The following is a 23047-nucleotide window of genomic DNA, read 5'->3' on the forward strand; positions in this document are numbered from 1 at the left end:
TTTCTGCTTTATTGACAATGCCAAAGCCTTTGACTGTGTGGATCACAATAAACTGTGAGAAATTCTGAAGGAGATGGGAATACCAAACCACTGGACCTGCCTCTTGAGAAATCTGTATGCAGGTCAGGAAGTAACAGTTAGAACTGGACATGGAATAACAGACTGGTTCCAAATAGGAAAAGGAGTGTGTCAAGGCTGTATATTGTCACCCTGCTTATTTAACTTCTATGCAGAGTACATCATGAGAAATGCTGGGCTGGAGGAAGAACAAGCTGGAATCAAGATTGCTGGGAGAAATGTCAATAACCTCAGTTAGCAGATGACATCACCCTTACCGCAGAAAGTGAAGAAGAACTAAAGAGCCTCTTGATGAAAGTGAAAGAGGAGAGTGAAAAAGTTGGCTTAAAGCTCAACATTCAGAAAACTAAAATTATGGCATCTGGTCCCATCACTTCATGGGAAATAGATGGGGAAACAGTGGAAACAGTGGCTGACTTAAATTTTTTGGGCTCCAAAGTCACTGCAGATTGTGATTGCAGCCATGAAATTAAAAGACGCTTACTCCTTGGAAGGAAAGTTAAGACCAACTTAGAGAGCATATTAAAAAGCAGAGACATTACTTTGTCAACGAAGGTCCATCTAGTCAAGGCTATGGTTTTTCCAGTAGTCATGTATGGATGTGAGAGTTGGGCTGTAAAGAAAGCTGAGGGCCAAAGAATTGATGCTTTTGAACTGTGGTGTTGGAGAAGACTCTTGAGAGTCCCTGGACTGCAAGGAGATCCAACTAGTCCATCCTAAAGGAGATCAGTTCTGTGTGTTCATTGGAAGGACAGATGTTGAAGCTGAAACTCTAATACTTTGGCCATCTAATGTGAAGAGCTGACTCATTTGAAAAGACCCTGATGCTGGGAAAGATTGAGGGCAGAAGGAGAAGGGAACGACAGAGGATGAGATGGTTGGATGGCATCACCAACTCGACGGACATTGATTTGGGTAAACTCCGGGAGTTGGTGATGGACAGGGAGGCCTCGTGCTCTGTGGTTCATGGGGTCGCACAGAGTTGGACATGACTGAGCGACTGAACTGAACTGAAACTGAGGGTGTTTGTGTCACTCAAGAGCTTTGCTACCATTATCTACTTCTCTAGTCACATATTTGAACGTTGGAGTTTATCCTTGCTTACTTCACTATGATTATTTTCCAAAATCACTTTTTCCATCAGGCACTTCTCTATTTCCAGGGATAGCAGATCTCTTAGGCTTTCACTCTGTTAAGAAGCACTTAAATTCTTGTCTTGTTCCTTATCTTTGAGGGAAAGATTTTGCCTTTTCACTATTTAATGTCATGTAAGCTGAGTGTCACATATGTCCTTTATTTATGTTGAGATAGGTTCCCTCTTTAACTGGTTTACTGAGAATTTCATCATGAAAAAAAATTGAATTTTGTCATTTGTTTTCTGCATTTATTGAGATGATTAATTACTTTTACTTGTGTTTGTTAATGTGGTATATCACATTAATTGATTTGCACATGTTGAACTGTCCTTGCATGCTTGGAATAAATAACACTTGATCATAGTGTATGATCTTTCCAATGCAGTTTTGAATTTGGTTTTCTGAGAGAAATTTTTGCATTTATGTTCATCAGGAATATTGACTCTTAATTTTCATTCCTTGATGTGTTTTGTCTGGTATTGAGATCAAGGTAATGCTGGGTTCATAACATGAGTTTGGAAGTACTGCCTGTGCTTCTATTTTTTTTTTGGAAAAGTTTAAAAATTATTAACTCTACAAATGTTAGAGTTCACCAATGAAGCCATGTGGTCCTGGGCTTATCTTTTGGGGGAGCTTTGGATAACTGATTCATTCTCCTTATTAGTATTTTGTCTATTCAGATTTTCTATTTTTTCATCATTCAGTCTTTGTAGGGTGTTATGCTTTAGGAATTTAACAATTTCTTCTAAGTCATTTGATTATTTTTTTGGGGGGGCAAGGGATGTATATTGTTCATAGCAGTTTCTTATGATCCTTGGTTTTTGTGTAGTATTAATGGTCATATCCCTTCTGCCATTTATAGTATTATTTATTTAAGACTTCTCCCTTATTCTTGATAAATTTAGCTATTTTTTCCTCTATTTTGCTTACCTTTTCAAAAGTACAGCCTTTATGTTGATTGACTTTTTCTATTTCATTTTTTTAAACTCTGATCTTTGTTATTACTTCTCTTTTACTAACTTTTGACTTAGCATGTTCTGCATTTCTAGTTCCTTGGGGTATAAAAGGTCTAGCTTTTTTTTTCTTCTTCTTCTTAATGTAAGCATTTTTTCACTGCAAACTTTTCTCTTAAAGCTGTGTTTATTGTAATTTGTTATTGTCCTCTAATTTTGGTCATGATATTTTTCTATTTCCATTTGTCTCAGGATATTTTTAAATTCTTTTCTGATTTCTTCTCTAAACTACTGGTTGTTCAGGGATATGTTTAATCTCCATACATTTGTAAATATTTAAACTCATTTCTCTAGCTGAGTTCTAGTTTTACACTGTCGGGGTTGGGAAAGTGTTGGATATGGCTTAGATTTTCTGTGACATCCTTGAATGAAGGTCTTACTGTCTGCCAGAGTCAGATGATCTGGAGACATGCCAGCCCTTAAAGCGTTAGTCACTCAGTCACGTCAGACTCTTTGTGACCTCATGGACTGTAACCCACCAGGAACCTATGTCCACAGAATTCTCCAGGCAAGCATACTGAAGTGGGTAGCCATTCCCTTCTCCAAGGGATCTTCCAGACCCAGGGGTCAAACCCAGGTCTCCCATATTCCAGGCAGATTCTTTACCATATCCCTAAGGATAGTCACAAAAGCTGAGGTATATCTACGTGTACAAGTTCCTTCCTGGGAGATACTGGTAAATTGGGGTTGGAAGCCCTCAGACAATTGAATAAGTCAATTTTAATTTTATAATTCCATCGATAGGACTTAAAATATTCTAGCCTTTAGTTCACATCCACTAGATCTCATAATAACAGCCAATTTGTAGATCAAATGAATTTTTAGATGCTCTGATACAGGGCAGTCAAATGGAGAGAGATTACTTAACCAGATTACACATTTATATTCCCTAAATTAGCAACAATCCACCAACACTCCATTTTTCTTGGACAATATAGCTCAAAAAATGATTTCTACCATGTTTCTGCTGATAAATAACAGTTCTAAAATATTGTGTGTAAAATGAGAAAACATAGTACAGGTGAAAACCCCTGAAGTCTTTTTTTTTTTTAAATTATTCATAAGTTCTTTCCAGTATGATTCTGTGGAAGAGGTCAGTTTCTCACAAATGCCCCCTGTGGAAGCCAGAGAATCTTCTTGGGCTTTAATTTCATTCTGAAATGTTTTTGCACAAAGTCACTCTACAATGATAGCTAGAAAATCTAAGAAACAGTGGGTTTTTTAACTTTTGCAACTGTAATAAATAAGTACATGAATTTTACATGCTTCTTCAAATATATCTGTATTGTTTAGACATACTGATTCAGTGCTTTAGCATCAGATTCTAGAGCAGAAACCCACAAAATAGATACATATTAAGAATGTATCCAGATGAATGCTCTTTACCTCTAGTGTGATATGTATCTTCTTTATAGATCAGCACCCTAGTATTCACAACCATTTTATATTCTTTCTTAAAATTTATTATATATATATATATGTATTCAAGCCACATACCATATCTTCAGTTAATTTTTATTTCGTTAATTATTGATGTCTAATAAACACTCACAAATGTTATCTACTCTTTTTATTCCTTCCTTTTTCTTTACTTTGTTCTCTCTCTCTCTCTTTCTCCACTTGTGTCCCAAACATTAGGTAAGTGCTTTGGATAATACAGACAGAATGTAGAATCCTTGAGCAAAGATTGTTCACAATCTCATACTGTAGGCCATGATTTCACAAACAGGACAATATTAAATAGAATGATTAAAGAAAATGGTGGTCTGTGAACTATGAAAAGGAACATTTAATCAGAGCTAAGAATGGGAGGAGTTGATAGCTAGTTATTAAACAAAACTATGCAATTTACCAAGGCACTTTATTTTTTATTTATTTATTTTTCGCTAGGCAAATGTAATTTTATTTATTTATTTATAAATATAAATTTATTTATTTTAATTAGAGGTTAATTACTTTACAATATTGTATTGGTTTTGCCATACATCAACATGAATCCGCCACAGGTATACACGTGTTCCCCATCCTGAACCTCCCTTCCTCCTCCCTCCTGGTACCATCCCTCTGGGTCGTCTCAGTGCACCAGCCCCAAGCATCCAGTATCCTACATCGGACCTGGACTGGCAATTCATTTCATATATGATATTATACATGTTTCAATGCCATTCTTCCAAATCATCCCACCCTCTCCCTCTCACACGGAGTCCAAATTGCTTTCAGTTTTGGATTTCTTAATTCTAAAAATGTGTGTGTATGTATGTGTCTGTGTGTTCAGTTGCATCCAGCTCTTTGTGACCCTAGGGACCACAGCCTGCCAGGCTCCTCAGTTCATGGAACTTTTCAAGCAAGAATATTGGAGCAAGTTGCCATTTCCTATTCCAGGGGATATACCTGACCCAAGGATTAAATCCGAGTCCTCTGCATCTCTTGCACTGGCAGGCAGATTGTTTACCACTGAGCCACTGGGAATCCCCTGAAAAGGTATACAGCTGCTCAACTCAAGACCTCTATAAGTGTCAAATTATCTTCCTAGAATCATTTCCTTCCCAAATTTTTGGATCTGACAATATCTCCTTTAAAGAAAACCTTTCTTCTGCACACTATGTTTTGACATTTGTTCCTAGATTTTTAACCCTAGTTTTTTTTTTTTAATTAATGAAAGTCTTAAACTTTACTATGAATTGGATGTGTGGTTAGTTAGTAAATGTTTCTTTATTCATCTAGATTATACGGTTCATTTTTATATAAACTAATGGGTTTTTAAAGAAATGTAAAGCACTTAGAGGCAGAAAAAGAAGAATTAAATAGTTAATAAATATTAATACACTTGAAATAATAATGTTTGAATGAATGGATACATACAAAACGTATGATAGAATTTGAAGAGCCAGGAAGTTTTACACAGGGTTTCACAGATAAGGTCAAGACATAAAACGAAGCATGACAAGTTTTGAAAACTGCAACAATTTCCTATGGCTGAACTTTAGTATAGATACTCATTTATTAAATAATTTGATAAAATTATATTTCTCATGTATCATACCATATAATTTTGCAAAAACAATAACCACTATATGTGTGTGCATGTGTGTTATATAAATCTTTGAAACCATCTTTTATTTTTTAGTTTTCCTAGAGCATTTTTCACATCCTTGTTCCGTAGGCTATAAATCAGAGGATTTAACATGGGAATCATAAGGGTGTAAAACAATGAGGTCATTTTGTCTTGATCTAAAGAGTAGATTGAACTTGGCCTAAAGTACATAAAGAGCATAGTTCCCTGGAAAATTGCCACAGCAGTTAAGTGAGAGGCGCAGGTGGAGAAAGCTTTGAACCTCCCCTTAGTAGAATGGATCTTTGAGACTGCTAGGATGATATAACAGTAAGAGACAAGAACTCCTGAAATTGAGCTCAATTCAATGAAGCCGAAAACAATAAATACTGTCCATTCATTGACCTGTGTATCAGAGCAGGAAAGAAGGTAGAGTGGAGGTAAGTCACAGAAGAAGTGGTTAATCTCATTTGACCCACAAAAGCATAAGTGGAATGCTAATGTCGTGTGGATCAAAGCATCTGTCATTCCCACCAGGTAAACCCCAGCCACGAGCAGGGAGCACACCCCACTGGACATGCTGACCGCATAGAGCAAGGGCCTGCTGATGGCCCTATATCGATCATAGGCCATCACTGCCAGCAGGAGACACTCAGAATCTGCAAAGGTACAGGCAATCAAGAACTGTAGGGCACAGCCGTAGAAGGGGATTGATTTGTTCTTGGCCAAAAGGTCAACCAGCATTTTGGGCCCAATGGCTGTGGAATAGCAGAGGTCACAGAAGGAGAGGTGGCTGAGGAAAAAGTACATTGGCGTTTGCAGCTGGGGATCCATTCTAATCAAAATTATCATTCCAAGATTTCCCAGAAGATTAATGAGATAGACCATCAGCAACATGGCAAATAAGGTCACTTTCACTTCCAGACCACTGGTAATCCCCAAGAAAATGAATTCAGTCACAGAGGAGCAATTTTCTTTCTCCATTCTTTAATTTTTCTTATCTAATTTTTTGACAAAATGATCAGGAAAAGTATAGATAAATGTGCGGACATCTGCAAAATATCTGTAAAGGAGAGCACAGTCTCTTTGTGTAAATGTCATTTTATACTCAGAAAATTACCCAGTCATGTCCCTACTTTTTGAAGGAACATTGTTACCTACCTGGAAAAATAAAAACAAACAAAAAACTATATTACACATTGAAAAAGTTTTATTTAAGTCTGCATGTCATTATGATGTATATAAAACTCTGCGAGTTTTTCATTTTCCTAGGTTTTTGCCTTCTTACCTCTGGAGGTATAATTGGAAGAATTAATGTCTTATTTTATGTGCAAAATACCATAGAAGAGATGCCAATGTTTGAGAGACCTGGCTGTCAGTTATAGGATTATGCATTTTCCATCTCTGGAAATAGTTATTTGGGCACAAAAATTTGTTACCATTGTTATGTTTCTTAGAATACAGCTCAGATAATGTTGATTTGAAATGATTGTCTATACATTCTAGAGCATATCAGCAACCATTCATAATGAAAATTACTATGTTACCGTCCTGGTCTGTTACCTTCAGCATCTGGTAGACATAAAATAGGCATTATTGAGCTTTACTGTAGAAACGTGTTGCTCCTTCGCCACACTTCTCATTACTGATCTCTGCTTCGCCCTGGTGCCAGAGGATGGATCCCTTGACCAGCCAAAGAAGAACGATACAAAGAAGTGAAAACAACAGAATTTAACACACACATTTGTGTGTCTTTGATTTTAATTGACTTTTATATTAAAAAGAAAATGAGATGTGGTGTAATGAACACTTCCGATGTGTCGAGTGTCCTCCTTGTGTATGTATCTGCTTGCGTCATGTCTGCATGTCTCTATTGATTTAAGAATTAGCACATTGGTGACAGGTTTTCTTTAAGTATATATTGGCATATGATTTACATGGAGTTAAGTTTGCAAATATTGCTATTTATAGTATTCTGCCTATATTATGTTTGAAATAAAATTTTAAAAAATATGTACATGCTTCCCCAGTACAAAGAGTAAAGGCTTTCCTGTGAATCTAAATTAGAAGAAAATAATTAAACAATCATTTTATAGATGCTAGAGACAGATTCTTCCAATTCTGAGAAGAAAATATTTTCTGATTTTTAAACTCATGAGTTTATTATATTGAATTGGTAGGCATAAGTAATTAATTGATAAATTTCTCATTTTTTAATGCTAAGTTTTTTTCCTGTATTCTTAAATCTGGAGACTCAAGAACATACCTGGAATGAGCAGGGCTTTCTGTCCTTGCTGCTGCTGCTGCTGCTGCTAACTTGCTTCAGTCGTGTCCGACTCTGTGTGACTCCATGTCCTTGCTACTGATGTCTAAAAAATGAACAGCTAACGTTTTATTTTGCCAGGTAGCATTTGGGACTTAAGTCTCTGAAGCATCCACCCTCTGGCTCAGTGTTTGCTAACATTTGGTTAATTATATTTTATGCTCTGTATTTTCCCCTGTGAAAACAGTAACAATCTTTGCAAAAATTAAGCTTTATTTCTTCACTATTGTCAACATATTGATCTGACAGTAAGAAAAATACAGATTATGTTTAGTCTAAGCTGCACAGTTACACTGAATCTAAACTCCCCTTACCTAGTCAAAGCAGAGATCCGATGAATTACAAGATTTCCCAAGTTAGTAATTTACATCTCCCTATTATTCATTTGGTTTCTTCCTTTTTGAAATTCACCTTCTCTATGTCATTTAGCAATATTTCTAGTAATAAAAGTATATGAAGAAATGTCAAAGCAATGCATGAAAAGCCAATAGATTCAAATAATCCATACCTAAAATCAATTATTTTTGATTAAGGCAATGATTTGATGTAGTTTGTGGGGATACTTGGATTCCACTAACAAACATTAGAAATGAAAAGTGGGGAAAATGCACTTATTTTATTCCTGCACTATATCTTTTTAGAAAAAAGATTGACTTAGGTGTTAAAGCCTTTTTATGGCTCACAATTTCCTCTCTTATTAAAGGTGCAAAAATGAGATATGTGTGTTAAAGAGAATTGATGATGAATTTAAGTCCTCTTATGCTTCAAATCACTGCAGATGATGACTACAGCCATGAAACTAAAAGATGCTTGTGACTTGCCTAGTGGCTAGATGGTAAAGCGTCTGTATACAATGCAGAGACCTGGGTTTGACACTTGGGTTGGGAAGGTTGCCTGGAGAAGGAAATGGCAATCCACTCCAGTACTATTGCCTGGAAAATCCCATGGATAGAGGAGCCTGGTAGGTCTCAGTCTATGGGGTTGCAAAGAGTCGGACACAACTGAGCGACTTCACTTCACTGTGCCTTGGAAGAAAAGCTAGGACTAACCTTGGAAGGAAAGTTATGACCAACCTAGACAGCATATTCAAAAGCAGAGATATTACTTTGCCAAAAAATCTGTCTATCAAGGCTATGGCTTTTCCAGTGGTCGTGTATGGATGTGACAGTTGGACTGTGAAGAAAGCTGAGCGCCAAAGAATTGATGCTTTTGAACTGTGGTGTTGGAGAAGACTCTTGAGAGTCTCTTGGACTGCAAGGGGATGCAACCAGTCCATCCTAAAGGAGATCAGTCCTGAATGATCATTGGAAAGACATGCTAAAGCTGCAACTCCAGTACCTTTGCCACCTCCTGCAAACAGTTGACTCATTGGAAAAGACCCTGATGCTGGGAGGGATTGGGGGCAGGAGGAGAAGGGGACCACAGAGGATAAGATGGCTGGAAGGTGTCACAAATCGATGGATGTGAGTTTGAGTGAACTCCAGGATTTGGTGATGGACAGGGAGGCCTGGTGTGCTGAAATACATGAGATCACAAAGAGTTGGACACAACTCAAACGACTTAACAGCAGCAGCAGCAGCAGGCATAAAATGTTTTATTTACAAATTTATTTTACCAAAACAGTAGCTATTTGTTCTAGAGTCTTGAAATCATTACCTGGAAACCTTACCTGAGATGAGTAGGACTTGGGCACCTGAATAAGCAGATAGGCTTTTATTTTACCAGGCACAGTTCAGTTCAGTCGTTCAGTCGTGTCTGACTCTTTGCAACCCCATGAATCTCAGCACACCAGGCCTCCCTGTCCATCACCATCACCCGAAGTTCACTCAAACTCACGTCCATCGAGTCAGTGATGCCATCCAGCCATCTCATCCTCTGTCGTCCCCTTTTCCTCCCATCCCCAATCTCTCCCAGCATCAGAGTCTTTTCCAATGAGTCTACTTTTCGCGTGAGGTGGCCAAAGTACTGGAGTCGCAGCTTTAGCATCAGTTCTTCCAAAGAACACTCAGGGCTGATCTCCTTTAGAATGGACTGGCTGAATCTCTTTGCAGTCCAAGGGACTCTCAAGAGTCTTCTCCAACACCACGGTTCAAAAGCATCAATTCTTCAGTCCTCAGCTTTCTTCACAGTCCAACTCTTGCATCCATACATGACCACTGGAAAAACCATAGCTTTGACTAGATGGACCTTTGTTGGCAAAGTAATGTGTCTGCTTTTGAATATGCTATCTAGGTTGGTCATAACTTTTCTTCCAAGAAGTAAGCCTCTTTTAATTTCATGGCTGCAGTCACCATCTGCAGTGACTTTGGAGCCCCCCAAAATAAAGTCTGACACAGTTTCCACTGTTTCCCCATCTATTTCCCATGAAGTGATGGGACCAGATGCCATGATCTTCGTTTTCTGAATGTTGAGCTTTAAGCCAACTTTTTCACTCTCCTCTTTCACTTTCATCAAGAGGCTTTTTAGTTCCTCTTCACTTTCTGCTTTAAGGGTGGTGTCATCTGCATATCTGAGGTTATTGATATTTCTCCTGGCAATCTTGATTCCACCTTGTGCTTCTTCCAGCCCAGCGTTTCTCATGATGTACTCTGCATATAAGTTAAATAAGCAGGGTGGGAATATACAGCCTTGATGTACTTCTTTTCCTATTTGGAACCAGTCTGTTGTTCCATGTCCAGCTCTAACTGTTGCTTCCTGATGTGCATATAGGTTTCTCAAGAGGCAGGTCAGGTGTTCTGGTATTCCCATGCTTTCAGAATGTTCCACAGTTTCTTGTGATCCACACAGTCAAAGGCTTTGCCATAGTCAATAAAGCAGAAATAGATGTTTTTCTGGACTCTCTTACTTTTTTCCATGATCCAGCCTGTATGCAGGCCAGGAAGCAACAGTTAGAACTGGACATGGAACAACAGACTGGTTCCAAATAGGAAAAGGAGTACGTCAAGGCTGTATATTGTCACCCTGCTCTTTTAACTTATATGCAGAGAACATCATGAGAAACGCTGGACTGGAAGAAACACAAGCTGGAATCATGATTGTCAGGAGAAATATCAATAACCTCAGATATGCAGATGACACCACCCTTATGGCAAAAAGTGAAGAGGAACTAAAAAGCCTCTTGATGAAAGTAAAAGAGGAGAGAGAAAAAGTTGGCTTAAAGCTCAACATTCAGAAAACGAAGATCATGGCATCTGGTCCCATCACTCCATGGGAAATAGATGAGGAAACAGTGGAAACAGTGTCAGACTTTATTTTTTTGGCTCCAAAATCACTGCAGATGGTTATCACAGCCATGAAATTAAAAGACGCTTACTCCTTGGTAGGAAAGTTATGAGCAACCTAGATAGCATATCCAAAAGCAGAGACATTACTTTGCCGACTAAGGTCCGTCTAGTCAAGGCTATGGTTTTTCCAGTGGTCATGTATGGATGTGAGAGTTGGACTGTGAAGAAGTCTGAGTGCCGAAGAATTGATGCTTTGAACTATGGTTTTGGAGAAGACTCTTGAGAGTCCCTTGGACTGCAAGGAGTTCCAACCAGTCCATTCTGAAGGGGATCAACCCTGGGATTTCTTTGGAAGGAATGATGCTAAAGCTACAACTCCAGTACTTTGGCCACTTCATGCAAAGAGGTGACTCATTGGGAAAGACTTTGATGCTGGGAGGGATTGGGGGCAGGAGGAGATGCGAACGACCGAGGATGAGATGGCTGGATGGCATCAGTGACTCGATGGACGTGAGTCTGAGTGAACTTGGGAGTTGGTGATGGACATGGAGGCCTGGTGTGCTGAGATTCATGGGGTCGCAAAGAGTCGGACACGACTGAGTGACTGAACTGAGCTGAACTGAACTGAGCGGATGTTAGCAATTTGATCTCTGGTTCCTCTGCCTTTTCTAAAATCAGCTTGAATATCTGGAATTTCACAGTTCATGTATTGCTGAAGCCTTACTTGGAGAATTCTAAGCATTACTTTACTAGCGTGTGAGATGAGTTGGATATTTATCCAAATCTAACATTGTTTTTTGTCATATTTACACTTTTTATTTCAGTGGCAAGGATGAAGGAAGAGGTCAAAATATATGACTATAATATTAACACATGACACACTCATTGATAAATTGCATTTGGACAATGATATTTACCATCACACATTGCACTGGTTGTGTGAGAAGAATGTGGTGTTGAAAGACTAAATGGGTTGACCAGTTTTCCCAGTACCACTTGTTAAAGGGATTGTCTTTACTCCATTGTATATTCTTGCCTCCTTTGTTGAAGATAAGGTGTCTATAGGTGCATGGATTTATCTCTGGGCTTTCTATTTTGTTTCATTGATCTATATTTCTGTCTTTGTGCCAGCACCATACTGTCTTGATGACTGTGGCTTTGTAGTAGAGCCTGAAGTCAGGCAGGTTGATTCCTCCAGTTCCATTCTTCTTTCTCAAGATTGCTTTTGCTATTCGAGGTTTTTTGTATTTCCATACAAATATTGAAATTATTTGTTCTAGCTCTGTGAAAAATACCGCTGGTAGCTTGATAGGGATTGCATTGAATCTGTAGATTGCTTTGGGTAGTATACTCATTTTCACTATATTGATTCTTCCGACCAATGAACATGGTAGATTTCTCCATCTATTAGTGTCCTCTTTGATTTCTTTCATCAGTGTTTTATAATTTTCTATATATAGGTCTTTAGTTTCTCTAGGTAGATATATTCCTAAGTATTTTATTCTTTTCGTTGCAATGGTGAATGGAATTGTTTCCTTAATTTCTTTTCTACTTTCTCATTATTAGTGTATAGGAATGCAAGGGATTTCTGTGTGTTGATTTTATATCCTGCAACTTTACTATATTCATTGATTAGCTCTAGTAATTTTCTGGTAAAAGAATGAAATTAGATCACTTTCTAAAACCATACACAAAAATAAACTCAAAATGGATTAAAGATCTAAACATAAGACCAGAAACTATAAAACTCCTAGAGGAGAACATCGGCAAAACACTCTCCGACAAAAATCACAGCAGGATTCTCTATGATCCACCTCCCAGAATACTGGAAATAAAAGCAAAAATAAACAAATGGGATCTAATTAAAATTAAAAGTTTCTGCACAGCAAAGGAAACTATAAGCAAGGTGAAAAGACAGCCTTCTGAATGGGAGAAAATAATAGCAAATGAAGCAAATGACAAACAACTAATCTCAAAAATATACAAGCAACTCCTGCAGCTCAATTCCAGAAAAATAAATGACCCAATCAAAAAATGGGCCAAAGAACTAAACAGACATTTCTCCAAAGATGACATACAGATGGCTAACAAACACATGAAAAGATGCTCAACATCACTCATTATCAGAGAAATGCAAATCAAGACCACAATGAGGTACCATTTCATGCCAGTCAGAATGGCTGCAATCCAAAAGTCTACAAGCAATAATGCTGGAGAGGGTGTGGAGAAAAGGGAACCCTCTTATACTCTTGGTGGGAATGCAAACTAGTACAGCCACTATGGAGAACAGTGTGGAGATTCCTTAAAAAACCGGAAATAGAACTGCCATATGACCCAGCAATCCCACTGCTGGGCATACACACTGAGGAAACCAGAATTGAAAGAGACACGTGTACCCCAATGTTCATCGCAGCACTGTTTATAATAACCAGGACATGGAAACAACCTAGAAGTCCATCAGCAGATGAATGGATAGAAAGCTGTGGCACATATACACAGTGGAATATTACTCAGCCATTAAAAAGAATACATTTGAATCAGTTCTAATGAGGGGGATGAAACTGGAGCCTATTATACAGAGTGAAGCAAGCCAGAAAGAAAAACACCAATACAGTGTACTAACACACATATATGGAATTTAGAAAGATAGTAATGATAACCCTGTATGTGAGACAGCAAAAGAGACCCAGATGTATAGAATGGACTTTTGGACTCTGGGGGAGAGGGAGAGTGTGGGATGATTTGGGAGAATGACATTGAAACATGTATACTATCATGTAAGAAACGAATCGCCAGTCTATGTTTGATACAGGATACAGGATGCTTGGGGCTGGTGCACAGGGATGATCCAGAGAGATGATATGGGGTGGGAGATGGGAGAGGGGTTCAGGACTGGGAACTCATGTACACCCGTGGTGGATTCATGTCAATGTTGGCAAAACCAATACAGTATTGTAAAGTAAAATAAAGTAAAAAATAAAAATTAAAAAAAAGAAAGATTAAATAGGAAAAGAATGAAGACTATTGAGATAGACAGAGTGTTAACATATATTAGTAAGCCAATAATTAATGGCATAACATTGAAACCATGGGCTTCCCTTGTGGCTCAGCTGGTAAAGAATTTGCCTGCAATGCGAGAGCCCTGGGTTTGATCTCTGGGTTGGGAAGATCCCCTGGAGAAGGGAACAGCTACCCACTCCAGTATTCTGGCCTGGAGAATTCCATGGACTGTTTAGTCCATGAGGTGGCAAAGAGTCAGACACGACTGAATGCCTTTCACTCACTCATTGACACCATATATTATCTGACTTTAGTATATTCCAGCCAATGTTTTCTGCCATGTTACTTCTCATAAGCAACAGTTGAAAAGAAGTTTGAGTAAAGTAATAAAATATACCAGAAATAGAAACCCATAAATCTTTTATATTATAGAATAGCTATTTTACGGTGTTTTCACCATGATAACTCTTCTTAACATGCCATCAGTTCAGTTCAGTTCAGTCACTCAGTCGTGTCTGACTCTTTGCGACCCCATGAATCACAGCACGCCAGGCCTCCCTGTCCGACACCAACTCCCTGAGTTCACTCAGACTCTCATCCATCAAGTCAGTGATGTTATCCAGCCATCTCACCCTCTGTCGTCCCCTTCTCCTCCTGCCCCTAATCCCTCCAAGCATCAGAGTCTTTTCCAATGAGTCAACTCTTCACAAGAGGTGGCCAAAGTACTGGAGTTTCAGCTTTAGCATCATTCCTTCCAAAGAAATCCCAGGGTTGATCTCCTTCAGAATGGACTGGTTGGATCTCCTTTCAGTCCAAGGGACTCTCAAGAGTCTTCTCCAACACCACTGTTCAAAGGCATCAATTCTTCGGCACTCAGCCTTCTTCACAGTCCAACTCTCACATCCATATATGACTACTGGAAAAACCACAGCCTTGACTAGACAGACCTTAGTCGGCAAAGTAATATCTCTGCTTTTGGATATGATATCTAGGTTGCTCATAACTTTCCTTCCAAGTAGTAAGCGTCTTTTAATTTCATGGCTGCAATCACCATAGTGTTTTACAAATACCACCATGAAAAGCAAAGGAATTTCATAAGCTTTATTTTTTCATTCTGAAATATTTTTACATAAGGACATTTTATTTACAATGGCAGCTGGAAATTTTAAGACCATCTGAGGCTTTTAACTTTGCAATTTTAATGTGTAAATAAGAGTGTTCTTCAGTAGTTTATGGCATTTCAAATATATGATTGGATTGTAGCCTAGCTTTCTCAGCAAACTGATTCAGTGTTTTAGCCTTCAGGAAGCCATATCAAAGTCAGATGTAATAGTCAAATATCAAGAAGTTATACCTTCTTACTTCTAGTGCAATTAACAAATACATGTGTCTTTATAAGAATATTATCTTAGTGTCCATAACAATTTTATGCACCTTCCAAAAAACTGTTGTGTATATACATACAATATATATACACTGTTGTGAGATATGTGTCTATGTGTGTGTGTGTGTGTGTGTTAAGATACTTAACAAATCTTCAATGAATTTTGTGTTATTGAGACATAAGTAATAGTCAAAAAATGTTGCTGACTATTTTTAGGTAAATTCATGTTTATTTATTTTATATCCAAGGCAAAATTCAGTGCTTGTTAACAAGGATGAAATACTAGTTCTTTAGCAAAGAATGCTCACAAAAAGGGTTATATAAAGCAATGCCTTAAAGGTGATTGTTTGTAAACCACACAGAGGTGGGCATTTAACCAGGGTTGAAAATGAGGAGGCAGGAAAGAAAATTATCTTGGAAGAAATGCAGAAGAATTGATAGTTGATAACAACAACACGATATTGTACTTTAACAAGTAGACAGCTCTTCTGTATGTCTTTAAACTCTAATCTTTAGATATCTTATTTTTATCTAACTTTAACTTATATGCAGAGTACATCATGAGAAACGCTGGGCTGGAAGAAGCACAAGCTGGAATCAAGATTACTGGGAGAAATATCAATAACCTTAGATATGCATATGACACCACCCTTATGGCAGAAAGTGAAGAGGAACTAAAAAGCCTCCTGATGAGAACGAAAGAGGAGAGTGAAAAAGTTGGCTTAAAGCTCAACATTCAGAAAACAAAGATCATGGCATCTGGTCCCATTACTTCATGGGAAATAGACGGGGAGACAGTGGAAACAGTGTCACAAGACTTTATTTTTGGGGGCTTCAAAATCACTGCAGATGGTGACTGCAGCCATGAAATTAAAAGACACTTACTCCTTGGAAGAAAAGTTATGAGCAACCTAGATAGCCTATTCAAAAGCAGAGACATTACTTTGCCAACAAAGGTCCGTCTAGTCAAGGTTTTGGTTTATCCAGTGGTTATGTATGGATGTGAGAGTTGGACTGTGAAGAAAGTTGAGCACCGAAGAATTGATGCTTTTGAACTGTGGTGTTGGACAAGACTCTTGAGAGTCCCTTGGACTGAAAGGAGATCCAACCAGTCCATCCTAAAGGAAATCAACCCTGAATATTCACTGAAAGGACTGATGTGGAAGCTGAAACTCCAGTACTTTGGCCACCTCATGTTAAGAGTTGACTCGAGGAGAAGGGGACGACAGAGGATGAGATGGCTGGATGGCATCACCGACTCAATGGACATGAGTTTGGGTAAACTCTGGGAGTTAGTGATGGACAGGGAGGCCTGGCGTGCTGCGATTCATGGGATCACAAAGAGTCAGACACGACTGAGCGACTGAACTGAAGTGAACTTATTCAAACGTAACTGGCTAACACCATGTGTAATTGTAAGTACAGAATGTGATATAATGTATACATTGAGAAATGATTAGCACAATAAGGTTGATTAACACAGGCTTCATCTCACAGTGTTACCATTTTGAGTGTGTGTATGGTGAGGACAGTTAAGATATACTTTTTTTTGCAAATTTCTCATGTTTTCATTATTGCTAACTAGATATACCATATACATTTAGATCCCCCTAAATTATTCATCAAATAACAAAGTTTGAACACTTTCTCCAATATCACCAATTTCCCTTACCTTTTGGGCCCTAGCAACATTCAACTCAGTCTGTTTTTGTGAATTTCATCTTTTTTTGTTTTTTTTTTTGGACTGTAGCACTCAGCTTGCCGGGATCTTAGTTCCCTGATCAGGGATCAAACTGGACTCAGTTTGTGAATGCATTGAATTCTAATCACTGGGCTGTCAGGGAGTTTCTGAATTTGACCTTTTAGATTTTACACATATGTGAGATCATATAGTACTTGTCTTCCTCTCTATTAATATTTCACATAACACATGACCTCACAGTTCTTCCATGTTGTAGAGAACATGACTTCTAAAAGACATAGACATGTACACTTCAGTTCAGTTCAGTTCAGTCACTCAGTTGTGTCCAACTCTTTGAGACCCCGTGGACTGCAGCATGCCAGGCTTCCTTGTCCATCACCAATGCTGGAGTTTACTTAAACTCATGTCTGTTGAGTCAGTAATGCCACTTTAAGATCTGAATAACTGTCAGATCCTCTGACTACAAACTTTTCATTTCCCAGATTGAATCTTTTTAAAATTTGACTGAAGATCTCTATCCAAAGTAGCTTTTCTTTTTGAATAGTTTTAGATATTTTTGTTTTGAAATTACATCCCTTTATATTTTATGTCATGATGAATTTGAAGCCAATTATGAATTACTTGACTATTTTTAAAATTTGTTTTTAGTACTAACTTCCATAGTGCATAAACTATAAGATCTAGAATAATAAACAAAAAGGCTACAGGCTCAAAGATCACTGAGTAAATGCATAATAAATCTTAGTGTAGTTGAAAACGATGTTTGAATTAAACAATGAACAAAATTACTACAATGGGAAAGACAGAAAATTTTTCACACAAAGTGCTACACACACACACACACACACACACACACACACACATAAATCCTTAAAGCATAATGAAACATGACATGTGTGGGGGAAACAGAATTAGGATTTAGTACAAATATCACTTTAATAGTTTGAGAAATTATTATTCTCATGTATCCTATCATTAATTTTAGTAAATCAACAAACAATATATGTATATGAATGCATAGGTGTACACAAATGCCTAATACAAAAAACTAAACCCATTTATTTTTCAATTTTTCCAGGGCCTGTTTTACATCCTTGTTCCTTAGGCTGTAAATCAGAGGGTTTAACATGGGAATCACGAGGGTGTAAAACAATGAGGCCATTTTGTCTTCATCTAGAGAGTAGGATGAACTCGGCCTGAAATACATGAAGAGCAGGGTTCCCTGGAAAATTGCCACGGCAGTTAGGTGGGAGGTGCAGGTGGAGAAAGCTTTGAACCTCCCTTCAGCAGAGTGGATCTTCAAGACTGCTAGGATGATATAACAATAAGAGACAAGGACTCCTGAAATGGAGCTTAGTTCAATGAAGCCAAAAATTATGAATATCACTAACTCATTGACCTGTGTGTCTGAGCAAGATATCAACAGGAGAGGAGGAACATCACAAAAAAAGTGGTTAATCTCATTTGACCCACAGAAGCATAAATGGAATGCTAATGTCGTGTTTATCAAACTGTCTATCATTCCCACCAGGTAAACCCCCGCCATGAGCAGGGAGCACACCCTACTGGACATGCTGACTGCATAGAGCAAGGGGCTGCTGATGGCCTTGTACCGGTCATAGGCCATCACTGCCAGCAGGAGACACTCAGAATCGACAAAGATACAGAAGACCAAAAATTGCAGAGCACAGCCATAGGAGGGGATTGATTTGTTCTTGGCAAACAGGTCCACCAGCATCTTAGGGCCAATGGCTGTGGAATAGCAGAGGTCACAGAAGGAGAGGTGGCTGAGGAAAAAGTACATGGGTGTGTGCAGCTGGGGATCCATCCTAATCAGGGTGATCATTCCCAGATTTGCCAGAAGATTGATGAGATAAACAAGGAGAAACATTGTAAATAGGATCACTTTGTTCTCAGCGTTATCAGTAATTCCCAAGAAAATGAACTCAGTCACGGAGGAGCAATTCTCTCTTTCCATTCTTCTTAGATCTTGTGCAAACTTTTGAGAAAGTTATCAAGAAAATCACATATGCGTGTTTAATGCTTCTGCACAACAACAACAAAAATCATAAGGCAGAGCATGCTTTTTTTCCTTAATTGTCTTTTTATCCTTAGAAAATAATCCAGTCTTGTACCTACTCCTTAAAGAGACATAACTGTCTATTCTGCAATAATAAAAGGCATATGAGGAAGACCTTTGAGAATGTTTCAAGTCAATCTAGTTGCCACTCATGAGGTTGCTACTTTCTACAAACTCTTCTCTGAGCCTTATTTTTCTTATATCAGAGAGAAAAGCTGGATGATTTTGCCTTTCTAAAGTTCTTTAAAACCACGCGGAAGAGACACCAGTGTTAGCAAGACCAGATTCTAAGACTTTGTACTGAGCTTTCCCTTTGTTTAAAAATATTCACTTGAATACAAAAAAGATTACTATTTTTTGTCTCTCAAAAAGACATGATTGGTTTAAGAATGTTCTTCTTAGTTCCAGAAGCAGTGAGTACATCAATGACTAGTAATAACAAAAATCATTGTGTTACTGGTTTTAGCTTATCTTCTGCTTAGCATTTGGTGAGACATGGAATAAGTTATTACTGACCTGCTCCTAGAAACTTGCTATTGCTTTCCCATAATGCTCATTACCTCTTTGTGGAGAGGTTACCATCTAGGATGACTCTCTTGACCAGTGGAAGAAAAAGAGCTAACAACAGAATGTACCACATATATTTGCATCACTTTAGATTTTAAATGGCTTTCAATTTAATTGAATGTAAATTAGATGAGGGATAATTAATGCTTCTAAAATGCAGAGACCTTGCTCTCTCTGCTGTGTTTATGTGTATGCCTGTGTAAGTGAAAGCAATGGACTTTTTTTTTTAGACCTAAGTAAATATAGTACCTGGTTTACATGGAGGTGAATTTGTACAGGTTTTTGTTTTTATTGTGGTATCTATGCTATACAAGAAAACACACCTTAATTTTTTTGTTTCTATAAAGCAAAACACACTTTAAATTCATGTACAGTTGCTCATTGAAAAAAGAGCAAAGACTTTTATGTGAGCCAGCATGAAAATAAAATTACATTATGAATGTTAACAAGTTCAGACAGATTTTTCCAATTTTGTGAAGAAAATATTATTTACCATTAAATGCAGATTTTAGTGAGTAGGTAGGCATAAAGTCCTTCATTTACAAACTTTTATTTTTCCCCCAATTTAAATATTTTCTCTTAATTTTCCTCAGTTAGGTTCTGCAAACGTACCTGGAAAGAGCAGGTCTTGGGTAGCTGAACAGTAATGAGCATTTGGTCTTTTATTTCACCAGGTATATTGGGACTTAAATCCCTGTGCTATGGCCCTTAGGCTTTAGTGTTATTCAAACACTTCATTAATTATATTTCTGCTTCCGTATATTCCCCTGACAGAGGAAGACATGGCTAGATAGCATCACTGACTCAATGGACGTTAACTTGAGCAAACTCTAGGAGATAGTGGAGGACAGAGGAGCCTGGTGTGCTGCCATCCCTGAGGGTGCAAATAGTCAGACAGACTTTGAAACAGGACAACCAGCCCAACATTCCCCTGTGAATTCAGAAACAATTAGCAGAAGCGGAGTTTTTGTGCTTCATTATTGTGTCCAAATTGCTCTATGGAAGGAAGGGTACAGCAAATGGTGTGTATGGTGTGTGTCAGCTACCCGAAAACTACCTCCTCCTTCTCGAGTCAAAGAGGAAACTAAGTGAAATTCTAAAAGATCCCCCTTCACCCAACTCTTTTTGATTGTTCATTGTGTTTTTGAACACAAAATATCCTCCTTCACTACCTCACGTCGGAATATTACACTTTGACCACATTTTCTTTTATCTTGAAATATGACCTGTGTCATAAACTCATCCTTCTAATGTATGCAGTTCTTTGATTTTTAGTGCACTTTCAAATTTGTTCACTCATTACTACTGTCTACTTCCAGAACATCTTCATCAGCCCCAGAAGAAATCTACACCTTCCAGCTCTCACTCTCCTTTCCTCCCTCTCGAGCCTGGCAACTGCTAATCTACTTTCTGTCCTGTGTGGTTTCCTATTATTGGCCTTGCATATAAAGAGAATCATGCTGTGTGTGTGTATGCTTCTTGTCAGGTTTATTTTCTTTGGTAAAATATTTACAAGTTTCATCCATGTTGTTACATGTGTTAGAATTTTGTTTCATTATGTGGCTGAATAACATTTCATGTTAAGGGTATAATATAATTTGGCGATCCATTTTTCGGAAGGATGAACACTGGCTTGCTTCTACTATTCAGCTGATATGACTAATGACACTGTAAACATTCCTGTCAATCCCTTTCAAGATAGCCCTCTTTACCAAATATCAGCTTTTTCCCATTCTCCAACCACATATCATCCAAGGACATTTCACTGCTTTTGTGACTTCATCACATTGTCTAAATAGTGCACTCTTTTCTGAATTATATTTATTTTATTTATTAAAAAATTTTTTTTTTACTACATTAAGGCCACGGGAATGAAATCAATGGCTGCTTTGTACTTCCTAAACTAATGGTACTAGGATTTGTAAAGTTAGTGGTTTCTAAATATTTATTGTTATTCACTTTTCACTATTAAATGAAGAACAGAGAACAATTACAAGGATAAAAACATACTTGTTTTGGGAATTTTTTATGTATATAGATCACATGAGTGAAGATGTCTCATTTTAAAAGTTGTGCATGGTGACGATTTTTTCTAAATCAGCGGAGTTCTATTCAGTTCAGTTCAGTTCAGTTCAGTTTAGTTGCTCAGTCGTGTCCGACTCTTTGCGACCCCATGAATCGCAGCACGCCAGTCCTCCCTGTCCATCACCAACTCCTGGAGTTCACTCAGACTCACGTCCATCAAATCCGTGATGCCATCCAGACATCTCATCCTCTATCGTCCCCTTCTCCTCCTGCCCCCCCCCCCCCCCAGTCTCTCCCAGCATCAGAGTCTTTTCCAATGAGTCAACTCTTCGCATGAGGTGGCCAAAGTACTGGAGTTTCAACTTTAGCATCATTCCTTCCAAAGAACACCTGGGACTGATCTCCTTTAGAATGGACTGGTTGGATCTCCTTCCAGTCCAAGGGACTCTCAAGAGTCTTCTCCAACACCACAGTTCAAAAGCATCAATTCTTCGGTGCTCAGCTTTCTTCACAGTCCAACTCTCACATCCATACATGACCACTGGAAAAACCATAGCCTTGACTAGACAGATCTTTGCTGGCAAAGTAATGTCTTTGCTTTTGAATATGCTATCTAGGTTGGTCATAACTTTTCTTCCAAGGAGTAAGTGTCTTTTAATTTCATGGCTGCAGTCACCATCTGCAGTGATTTTGGAGCCCCGCAAAATAAAGTCTGCCACTGTTTCCACTGTTTCCCCATCTATTTCCCATGAAGTGATGGGACCAGATGCCATAATCCTAGTTTTCTGAATGTTGAGCTTTAAGCCAACTTTTTCACTTTCCTCTTTCACTTTCATCAAGAGGCTTTTTAGTTCCTCTTCACTTTCTGCCATAAGGGCGGTGTCATCTGCATATCTGAGATTACTGATATTTCTCCTGGCAATCTTGATTCCAGCTTGTGCTTCTTCCAGCCCAGCATTTCTCATGATGTACTCTGCATATAAGGTCAATAAGCAGGCTGACAATATACAGCCTTGATGCACTCCTTTTCCTATTTGTAACCAGTCTGTTGTTCCATGTCCAGTTGTAATATTTTTCTTAAAATAATTTGTTTTCTATTATTTATATTAGTTATATATAAAATTGGAAAAAACATCTTGGACATTACACTTTTATGTCCTCCTTATAAACAGATAGCAATTGAATTCTCCATACTCCTCAAACATGGTCTACCATCTAGGTATCTGGTGTGACTGGGCTGCTTCTTAAGGTCACAGAAAGTAAAATAATGCCTTAAGTAGATGGTTGCTTGTGGAACTCAAAGAGACAAAGAAAGATGTTTAACAATGGCGGAAAATGGGGGAAAAGGAAAGGAAATTGTCTTAGGTGATATGACACAGTGTTGATGGCTGATAATGGCAGCGCAGTAATGCAGTTTACCAAGGCTTTCCCCATTGCTCTTTGTAACCTAATTTCCAACTTCC

The 23047-nt window shown here is 38.2% G+C and overlaps 2 protein-coding genes across 2 annotated transcripts; both read right to left on the minus strand.

Moving 5' to 3' along the window:
• Nucleotides 1-5318: 5318 nt before the first annotated feature.
• On the minus strand, nucleotides 5319-6263 carry LOC138092864 (olfactory receptor 5W2-like). Its single transcript, XM_068988919.1, has one exon. The coding sequence runs from the start codon at nucleotides 6261-6263 to the stop codon at nucleotides 5319-5321; it is 945 nt and encodes a 314-aa protein (XP_068845020.1).
• An 11697-nt stretch (nucleotides 6264-17960) lies between these two features.
• Nucleotides 17961-18890, minus strand: LOC138092818 (olfactory receptor 5W2-like). The gene has a single exon (XM_068988863.1). It carries the CDS (start codon nucleotides 18888-18890, stop codon nucleotides 17961-17963), a length of 930 nt encoding a protein of 309 aa, XP_068844964.1.
• Between the last annotated feature and the right edge of the window lie 4157 nt (nucleotides 18891-23047).

This window comes from Capricornis sumatraensis, chromosome 16, assembly GCF_032405125.1.
Source record: "Capricornis sumatraensis isolate serow.1 chromosome 16, serow.2, whole genome shotgun sequence".
Taxonomy (NCBI): Eukaryota; Metazoa; Chordata; class Mammalia; order Artiodactyla; family Bovidae; genus Capricornis; species Capricornis sumatraensis.